The 10,547-nt window shown below is 43.0% G+C and overlaps 1 protein-coding gene across 10 annotated transcripts in view; it reads right to left on the bottom strand.

The window, feature by feature from the left end:
* CACNB4 (calcium voltage-gated channel auxiliary subunit beta 4) overlaps positions 1–10,547 on the bottom strand; it is a 290,150-nt gene that overhangs the window by 8,184 nt on the left and 271,419 nt on the right. For all 10 annotated transcript variants that reach the window (XM_051848622.3, XM_051848623.3, XM_089328315.1 and 7 more), the window contains one exon: positions 515–700. In XM_051848622.3, coding sequence (XP_051704582.1) covers positions 515–700 — 186 coding nt within the window. The remainder of the gene's footprint in view (positions 1–514; positions 701–10,547) is intronic.

Raw genomic sequence — 10,547 nt, 5'->3', positions numbered from 1 at the left:
ATCCCTCTTTGCAAACAGAGTGACTCCACTCCTGTTCACATTCTGTGCTGTGCCAAGTACATGAGATGGTAGGTCCAGGCAGAAATAGTGTAGGGCAATCAAAAGGCCGGTGTGCCCCCAAAATATCTTATTAACCAGCCACAATGCCCAAGCCTTCCACACACAAATCTCCACAAGAAGTGCCAGGTAGAAATAATGGACAGCTGCACAGGGTACACAGTAAGTTTCCTGGCAGAGTTTAGACACAGGCAAGATTAATTTACCTAATTATAAATTCACAGACAGCAAATTATAAATTCATAGACAGGTAAACTATAAACTCACAGACAGCAAAATTCCTAGGAAAGGAGCAACTCTTTGGGTAGCACTCTTTGCAATAGCTCATGACTGCGTAGCATGTTAGAATTTTTATATAACGTGCACATATGGTTCCCTCCAACACAGTCTCCTAATCAAGTTCACTGTAGAATCTTAACAGTGAGGTTGTAAAAGCACAAGCAAAATGTGGCAGCACCTGTAACCCAGAAATTGCAGTGGGGTACGGTGAGAGTGCTGTGGAGCCCAAATTCCTCCCCAGCAACGGGGTCATGGGGGTGCTGCTGGTCGTGTGGGTGGCACGCCAGTACGCCTCGAGGTACTCTCCCAGGTGTTCACACGCATCCTCTAGCTGATTTTCATCCAATATAACATCAAACATTTCCTGAGGGTGACAAGAACATACGTCTTATTCCACTTTGAGTTTCAGGCAATGGAATACAGAAATCCACATAAGGCAGAATAACAGCATTTCTAATATCTAGCAGTTAGTATCAAACTTGCGGGGCTAATTTCAAAGTGAAAAGTTGTACATTTATCCATGTTCAAATATGGTCACTTACATAAACGGAGAATCTCATTAAATATTTGGATTTTTCATTATTATTATTTTTTCTTGACAGGCAGAGTGGACAGTGAGAGAGAGAGAGACAGAAGGAAAGGTCTTCCTTTTCTGTTGGTTCACCCTCCAATGGCCGCCGCGGCTGGGCGCACTGTGGCCGGCGCACCACATTGATCTGAAGCCAGGAGCCAGGTACTTCTCCTGGTCTCCCATGCGGGTGCAGGGCCCAAGTACTTGGGCCATCCTCCACTGCACTCCCGGGCCACAGCAGAGAGCTGGCCTGGAAGAGGGGCAACCGGGACAGAATCCAGCGCCCCGACCAGGACAGGCCTATTGAGCCGCGGCGCCGGCCTGGATTTTTCATTATTTAAAAAGATAAAGATGAGGTAAATATAGGCAAAATATGTTAAAAATACATATGTATTCATATCTTTCTTGATATAATCCTGTACAGCTGAATTGTACTCATCTACAAATATGAGAGAAACAAGTTAACAGCACTAAAAAAGGAGTTATAAACGTGTTTGGGGACCAGTGCAGTGCTGTAGTAGGTTTAGCATCTGCCTGCAGTGCTGGCATCCCATATGGGTACTGGTTCGAGTCGTGACTGCTCCAGTTCCATTCCAGTTCCCGGCTGATGGCCTGGGAAAGCAGTAGAAGATGTCTCAAGTGCTTGGGCCCTGCATCTGTGTGGGAGACTTGGAAGAAGCTCCTGGCTCCTGGCTTCAGATCAGCCCAGCTCCAGCTGTTGTGGCCATTTAGGGAGTGAACCAGTGGATGGAAGAGCTCTCTCTTTCTGTCTCTCCCTCTCTCTGTCTATAACTCTGCCTCTCAAGTTAATAAATAAATCTTTAAAAAAAAAAAAGACCCTATCATTGAAATAAACATTTCCTCTCCCAACGTTAACTATGTCAAAGGGTAATACATTTACTTAAACAATTTTTAGCACCCATGTGTGTGGAAAAGGACTTTGCTACCCAGGGTGCATGTTAGCAGGAAGCTGGAATCAGAAGCAGATGTGACTTGAGCCTAAGCATTCTGACGTGGTGTCCCAGGCAGCCTCTCAACGGCTACATCAAATACCCTCCCTTTTATTGAAAAATTTGACTCTAAATCGCAAATCAGTTTGAAGGTATTTGGAGTAGGATCAGGAAAAAAATGACTTCAGTCTAAACTGACTCAGGTGGGAGAAGACTCAGCTGATGCACCTGGAAAATAGAAAGATGCCTCCCTCAAGAATATTTATTAGATTTCACATGTTTTTTTTTTATATATATTTTATTGATTCATAAAATACTGACTCACTACCAATGTAGTGCTAAGCACCATGGGGGTACAGTGGTCCAAAGGGTATGCAGTGGTTAAGAAAACAGACATCATTCTAGGCTCAAGAAGCCTGCAGCCTGTGGGGAGGTAGCATTAAAATCTAGACCAACCCATGTCACACTGAGACCTTCGTTCAGAACAATGGTGGCAGTGAGCAGTCCCGGTAATGTCAGGGGCTGAGGCCTACAGTTCTACATTTAGAAAGAGGCCTGGGAGACACGTGAAACCTGAGCTTATGAGGAAAGGGAAGTTATGAGTAAGTCAAGGAGGGAAGAGAAGAAAACAGATAAAGAGAAGCAGAGTCACAAAGAAAGATAGTGACCCTGTGGCCAGTGAGAGATGGGGCAAATCATTAGCTCCTAAAGGGTCAGTCAACGCATCTCCTTAACAATCAATACCGGTTTTCCACTACAGTAGCCCAAGAGAGTTTCTTGTCTCCTACAGTCAAAAGCCTCCCTTCTTAGTTACCATAAGTTGTCAAGAGTTACAAATACAGAATCTGAGAATTGTCCAAATGTTCTGATAGTGGCATTGCAGCGCTGACTCCAGAGGGACAACAGGCCAAAGAAAGGAGACGGCAACACTGGCAGATAGGACCCCTCCTGCAACCATTCCAGGCTCGTGGTTTTCAGAAATTCTAGGCTCTATGTGATTTGGAGTCCAATTACTTAAAAAAATTTTTTTGGAAGGCAGAGCTACAGAGAGAGAGGAAGTGAGAGAAAAAGAGTGTCAACTCTTCTACCCATGTCCCCAAATGCCTGCAACAGCCAGGCCTGGGCTAGGCTGAAAGCAGGAGCCCAGAACTCCACCCAGGTCTCCCATGTGGGTGGTGGGGACCCATCTACTTTAGCCGTCTCTTGGTTCCTCCCAGGGTGTGCATTAGTAGGACTCTGGATAGGAAGCAGAGCAGTTGGGACTTAAACCAGGCACTCTCATATGGGATGTGGGCGTCCTAAACAGCGTCTCAACCACTGTGTCTCAATGCCTGTGCCTGTTTTTACCACTCCATCTGTGTTCATAGCAATCATTGGTAAATAGGTCTCATTCTATAAAGTGAATTTAGTCTCAACAAATCATTTTCTTGCTTTCATCAAGTCCCCAGTTAGAAAATCCTCCAAGTCTAGCTGGCTGGCTGGATGCTGATGGTCACAGTCAGGACTACAGAAGCCAGGTGGGACGAAACTAGGGAAACGGCATCGGCCGCAGGGATGTTATTTGGATGTGGCTTTAACCTATTTGGCTGTTCTGCACGTTACATTGTCATTGTTGTCATCACAATTAAACACACGTTTAATTACAAGAAATTTTAATGAAACACTTCTCTTTGCCAATGCACAGAATTTATATGCAGCAGCACTTGGCTGTTTGCTTATGCCTTCGATCATTTCTAGGAAACTATGCTTTTGCATAAAAGACAGCTACAGGGATGGAAGATGATTCGAAACTGCTTTTAGGCTTTCAGAAGCACACAGAAAAGCAAATTTCAGCTTCTGAATGAACACTGACATATGTGTCTTATTTTCAACTAGGAAGAATTTCACAGTCTGCATATCTGTGACAATTTCTCTTTGTAACTGTTTAGGAAATAACACATCTGAATAGACCAGAGTGCTAGAAAATCAGTTTAAGAGAAAAAAAATAATTATACAAGAAATTAAAAGAGGAGCAACCCAATGAATTATACAAACCAGATTTGCTAATTTTTCATAAATTTGAAGATTCTAATTTATGTCTGCTCCTTATTATGTAATATGTGTCCAAAGTGTAGGACATAGATGCACAGAGGTATTTAATCAGGAAAAGTCTCAGGCAGGAAGCAGTTTCCCAGTCAGTGATGCCACACCCTTGGAGGCAGCCCAATGTGAGGTTAGGAAGGAGGTGTTGGGGTGCAGTGGGTTGGGCCACTGGGTTGATGTCCACATCCCATATGGGAGTGTGGTTTGAGTCCTGGTTATGTAATTTCTGATCCAGCTCCCTGCTAATGCTCCTGGGAAGCAGGGGATAAATGCCCAAGAACTTGGATCCCTGTCACCTATGTGGGAGACCTGGATGGAGTTCCTGGCTTTTGGCTTTGGCCTGGTCCAGTCTCAGCTGTTGCAAACATTTGGAGAGTGAACCAGTGGATGGAAGATCTTTCTCTGTTTTTCTCTCTCTCTCTCTCTTTCTCTCTAGCTTTCAAATAAAGTAAAATTAAAAAAAAAAAACAAGCGAATAAATAAATAAAAAGGACCTCTTTTCAAAGCGTGCCAGAGCAAACCCCTCGGGCATTCTAAAATGGGATATTTTCTTCACCTGAGGTCGACAGAAATAGTGTAGCTGCCACAGCAAACAAGTAGTGAACAGAAATCAAAACACATAATCAAAAACTCAGGCACAGGCTCAAGTACTTGGGTCCTTGTCACCTATGTGGACGACTGGACAGTTCCTAGCTCCCGGCTTGGGTCTGACCCAGCATTGGCTGTTGTAGGAATTTGGAGAGTGAAATGAAAACAGCAGATGAAAACTTTGTCTCTCTCTCTCTCTCTTTCTCCCTCTGCCTTTTAAAACAAAATGAAAACAAAAAATTTCAAAAAAAAAATCATTAGACTTCTTTTCTGGATAAGCTCTTTCAGAATTGAAAATTAAAGCACTGGACATAGCCAAGTGTGAAAGACAGGGGATTGGATTTTTGCAAACTCTCCCATGGTATATGATTGTTTTACATTTATCAGTTGTGCCCAGATAAAATCTCCTGGAGGGCATCTTTCCTATTTCTAAGTGGGAAAAAGAAACAACAGGGTGAGCATACTTTCATTATTTTTCTGCTATTGAAATATAGAGACCTTGAAACTGCCACCATAAAAAAAAAAAAAAGATTGACGTTAATGCCATTCATTAAAAGAAAACAGCAAAATGGGACCATACATGATCCTAATTATAAAAGAACCAATCAATGTTTCTTTCATACCAAAACTTCACTCTTCATATTATTAAATCTTTTGAGGTTCTGAGCACTTAACTCACTGGTCAACGAGTGACAGGAAACTTGACTCTAAGGCAAAGGGCTGTGGGGGCGGGGGGAGGAGGGGAGGAGTTAAAGATCTAGGAGGTCTTACAGGGATAAAGGAATGTCACCAATAGTATGGGGATCTTGTAGTTATTCTGTCAGTTTTCACTTTAATAACAGGAAAGACAATCACAACTCTTGCCACTAAATGGGTGGGAGTCAGGAGAAGGCAAAGAATATGGTGATTTTGTTCCCTTCTAGCTCCTCTCTGTTTGTGACATTCATGATGAACTCAAACATGTTTTCTTCTCCTTACCCCTTGATCCCATCAATTCTTATTCTTCAAAGGTTATCATAACATCTGTCAGTGTAATTATCTACAGAAAAAGCACCCAGTGCTTTTGTCAAATTCAAATTATTCCGATGTGCTACTCACAGCATTGGTTGGAATGAACTCTACCTAACTCTCTGTATCCAAGTTGGGTGGCTGAAATCCCTGGAAAGGGTGCAGTCTCCTTTGGACTGAGAAACTAGATCCCAGGTGGCCTTGTTTCATGAAGAAAACACCCACAATTGATTCCTCCCTTTGTCAAAAGCACTGTGAGGAATTAATCAATGGACATCCAGGAAGTTTGTAGTAATGAATGCACCAATGGGGAGAACACTTCAAATAGACTAGTGAATCTATTCAATTCTAAATAATTTAATTAAAATTACTGCAAAAGGGCAGGGGAAAATCACTGCATGAGAGCAATACAATCAAGGGTACTGGGTGCTCTGGTTCTTCCTTCAGAGTTCTTGTGTGTAGTAGAATCAATCTGAGTCCATTCAGCAATGGGAAATAAAGGGTGACAGTTGAGAACACTACAGTTACTGTAATGTTAGAGACCAGAGAGCCATCAATGTCATTTTACATAGCACAAAGAGCCATAGGGTCAGCTCCTGATAACACAAACGAGTTGTAACGAAGTAGGATTAAGGAATTACATTTCTTTTACATATTCATCTACTTTTCTCACCACACAGTATGCAGCTCTCTTTACCATAGTAATGGGGCAATGGAACTCATCATTCTTAAAAAGTCCTATTTTCAACTTGTCTTAAAGGGAAAAAGATACAAATACTTGGAAGAAGCAAAATGAAATCTACATACATATGAAATATGTAAAAAAATCCTGTACATATGGAGTATAGGTGTATATTGGAAATACAGGCTCATGATGGGCATGTAAAAATAAACAAGAAAGTATGAGTAGGGATTTTGGGTCCTGGTCCTATTGGCCTTTTTTTTTAATCTGTATCCTCTATGACTCCAGACTGAGCAATGAGAGGAAACTTTTTGTTCTTCTAAAGTAGAACTGCCCAGTGACCCATCCTCCCACCTCATTTTTCTGTCTGTAGGAGATTAAAAATGGCTACAAAGGTGCTGGCACTGTGGTGCAGCGGGTTATGCTGCTGTTTCAGATGCTGGCATCCCATATTAGATTTCTGATTTGACTTCCAGTTGTTCTGCCTACAATCTTGCTTCTCACTAACATGCCTGGGAAGGCAGTGGAAGACAGCCAGGTATTTGGGACTCTGCCACCCATTTGGAGACCTGGATTGAGTTCTTGTCTCCTGGCTTTGGCCTGGCCCAGACCAAACTGCTGTGGTCATTTGGGGGAGTGAATCAGTATAGCAAAGATCTCTCTGGGGGCCAGCGCTGTGGTGCAGTGGGTTAAAGCCCTTGCCTGCAGCACCAGCATCCCATATGGGTGCTGATTCGAGTCCTGGCTGCTCCACTTCCAATCCAGCTCTTGCTAAGGCCTGGGAAAGCAGTAGAAGATGGCCCAAGTCTTTGGGCCCCTACAGCCATGTGGGAGACCTGGAAGGAGATCCTGGTTCATGGCTTCGGATCAGCTCAGATCTGGCTGTCATTTGGGGAGTGAACCAGTGGATAGAAGATCTCTCTCTCTCTCTCTCTCTCTCTCTCTCTTTCTCCGGCTCCACCGCTCTCTGTAACTCTTTCAAATAAATAAATCTTTTTTTAAAAAAGATCTCTCTGTCTATCTCTGTGTATGTGTGACTCTGCCTTTAAAATAAACAATAAAGAAATCTTTTTTAATTACCATAAATTCTTTGGTATTGTTTGCATCAACACAGAGAGTTATGTCCCTTCTCCTTGCATCTGGGCAGCCTCAGTGACCGTTTTGCTGAACAGGATGCTATGGAAGTGATGCTGTGCTAGTATCTAAACCCATGCCTTCAGAGACGGGAATACTGGCTCTTGGACCCCTGGGAGCCGAAACATAAAAAGCTGGTCCTGGGGAAAGATCCTGAGACCACCTGAAGAGGGAGTGGAGCTGGCATGGCCCAGCCTTCCAGCCATTCTTGACAAGAAAGTAGGTCAGCAGCCAGCTGACTACCAAAGTAGCCCTGGTTTGAAGCCACTAAGTTTTAGTGTAGTTGACTGCACAGTAATAGATACACGTGACTTTTTTCTAGAACAAGGGTGGCACCTTTGATCTGTTGGCAAAATCAGGCCTGCCTTCTGCTCCTATGAAGATTGAAACATGGTCCTTCACATTTGTTTACATATCATCTGTGGCTGCTTCCTGCTACTAGGTAGAGTTGAGTAGTTTTGCAAAGGAGGCCCTATGGCCCAGAAAGTCCAAAGTACTTACTTTCTGGCTTTTTCCTTAAGAAGTTGACTGATCCTGCCGCCGTCCTCGTTAGTATAGAAGTTGACTGATCCCTCTCCCAGAAAAAGCCTTACTAATGAAACCCCTGACTGTCTCTCCAGGAGATGACATAATAACTAACCTGTTGCTGTTCACTATCTGAAGTCTCCCAAGACTAGGAGAGACCTTAGGCTGAGTCTAGCAATAGCACAGGGCCTCTGGAGGGCCAGTTTTCTGCCCTTGGTCTCAGCTCCCTTATTTGTAAAATGAGATCTACCTGGATCAGTCTTTCCCTAGAAGTGTTCCATGAAACACTAGACACATAACATGCTTTGTGGAAAAGCAGAGAAGCAGTATCACATACTGTGTCCTATTAGAGATGGAAAATACCCGCTAGCACGTTCAGCATTCTGCAGTAAAGAAACCAGGCTACTTTTATTGGTATTGTGTCTTCTTAAACACCTTTGGTATCAATGCTTTTCCCTCTTAATACCTGCTTTTTAACATTTTTTAGTTTTTTATTTTTTTCCCAAAAACCTTTTATATAAGGAATACAAACTTCATACATTTCATAATTACAACTTCAGGAACATGGTGGTACCTGTTGACATCACATAGAACTCATATTGCAAAGAACATTCTCCAGGAAACACTAGATGAGGTCCACCTGAAGGTCTCTTTTAGCTCCAAAGTCCCTGAATCTAAGATTGAAGAGTTAACTTCTCTTCGTGCTCCTTTAGACTTTCCTTTCCCTTCAAGTTCCCAGCAACGTGAGACACTGCCAGTGTAATTTGCTGACTTTTCAGATGGGAGACGCAGTGGCCAATTAAGCAAGCTGCAAATTCTCCCAGAGGAACTAAAATGACACAGTGATCACTAATCTTTGGATGACAATTATAATTATAGCCTTGAAGTAAAGCAAGGACAAATGCAGACTCATTTTAAAATTACTACTGGTTTTTGTAATCTGAAGATTTCTTCACATGTGCCAAAATAGAGTGTGCAATTACTTCTTAGCATAACAAATGTGGTTCATGCAGTATCAAATGAACATGTTAATTAAGTGTATAGTATTTAGAAAATGTTGAGTACAAGGTATCCTTACTTGTTCAAACCGTTTGTTTAAAATTCTGGGTTATCTCACCAATTATATATGACAAGGAAGTATTTATCATGCTGAGATAATGATAGCACAAAGGTACCTTCCTAGAGCATAGAGCTGTTGGAGATTCCTGGCCTGGGGACAAGTGCTAAGGTAGGTCACAGTAATACTGCATTTAAATGTTCACCTAGGTTTTCTTGGTCTGGACTATTTCAGATTCAACAAGTTGTACTAGATGTAAAATGACTCAATGATTAACTCTCTAAGCTGCTAAAAGACCTCAATTTTAATAGAACAGAGGTATTTTTGCTACTAATTATCAGGAATGAATGTTACTAAACTGTCGCTCCCCCTCTTCGTGGAGGAACGACACAGGACCCTGCGCTGTTCTTTCGTCTGCTCGGCCCTCCCCGGGTTTGCTGCTGGTTCTTCCCGGGTTGGCTACTATCCCTTCCACCTCCGTGGAAGGGCAGTTCCCCCTGGCCACATTCCCCACTTCCGCAGGGGAGCGGCACACCGCCGGCCGGCTTTCTTGGGGGCTGCACAGGTGTTCCTTCAGCTAGATGTTCCCCTTAGATGTTCCCCATAGATGTTCCCCGTGCATGCCGTCTCTCTCCTCCTTTATAGTCCTCTTCCGCCAATCCCAACTCGGCTGCCCACACGCCGAGTACGCTGCTCTCCTCCAATCAGGAGCAAGTCCTACAGTTTATTAGTTGAACTGGAGGCAGCTGTGCAGAAGCTGTTTACTTCTCTCCCAGCGCCATATTGTGGGAGAGCAGATGCATAGAATAAGTCTTAATTCCAGTAACTCAGTCCAGTCCGGATTGCTCCCCACACTAAACTCCTTCTCATAAAAAAAAAAAAAGAAAAAGGTATTTTCTCCAATACATCTACACATGTAATTCCATTTAGGTTTCTGATTCTCAGAAGACCCAGGCCATCTAGCTACCTTCACAATATTGCTCTAAAATTGGGAAATAGCATTGTTTCTAACTGTTGGGAGCTGCACAGTAAAGACCATTCTCTTTCAACTGGGAGGCGCTGCAGGGTCAGGGGCTCAGGAACTCATTCTTTTCTGTTCACTCGGTGCTTTAATCATACATGCCACTGTGGAAGTGGACTTTGTTAGTAGGCAATGTGCAGTGAAACTTCTTAATGTAGCACTCCACTCCAAGTTACCAAAACCATCTGCAGGACAGATGACCAGGGATGTGTACGTTATGGGTGGATGAGGTTATAAGGGGGAGAAATTGGCTTTGGAGCTGGGTATATATAGATCTGATCCTAATTGTTTATGTGATCTAAGGGAAATCATTTAGCCCCTGAGTTTTCAGTTGGTTCAACTATAAAAGGGGGGCATTTCATGCCTATCTTACTAGGAAACTGTGAGGGCTACAGACAATCTATCTAAAAGCATATAGTACATTGGTCCACTGAAAGCTTACTACTCTTACTGCCTGTACAGCCTTTCATTCATTCATTCACTCAACACATACTAATGATGGGCCTGTTGTGATAGGGAACTGAGATACGACTGTGAAACAGAGATGCAAAGTCCTTACAGAGTCTAACAGATCAGACATACAGTAGAGCAAA

Source organism: Oryctolagus cuniculus, chromosome 3 (genome assembly GCF_051225735.1).
Source record: "Oryctolagus cuniculus isolate XC-2025 breed Fujian yellow rabbit chromosome 3, ASM5122573v1, whole genome shotgun sequence".
NCBI classification, from domain to species: Eukaryota; Metazoa; Chordata; class Mammalia; order Lagomorpha; family Leporidae; genus Oryctolagus; species Oryctolagus cuniculus.
The sequence above is the reverse complement of the archived record's forward strand: the minus strand, read 5'-3'. Positions and strand labels throughout refer to the sequence as shown.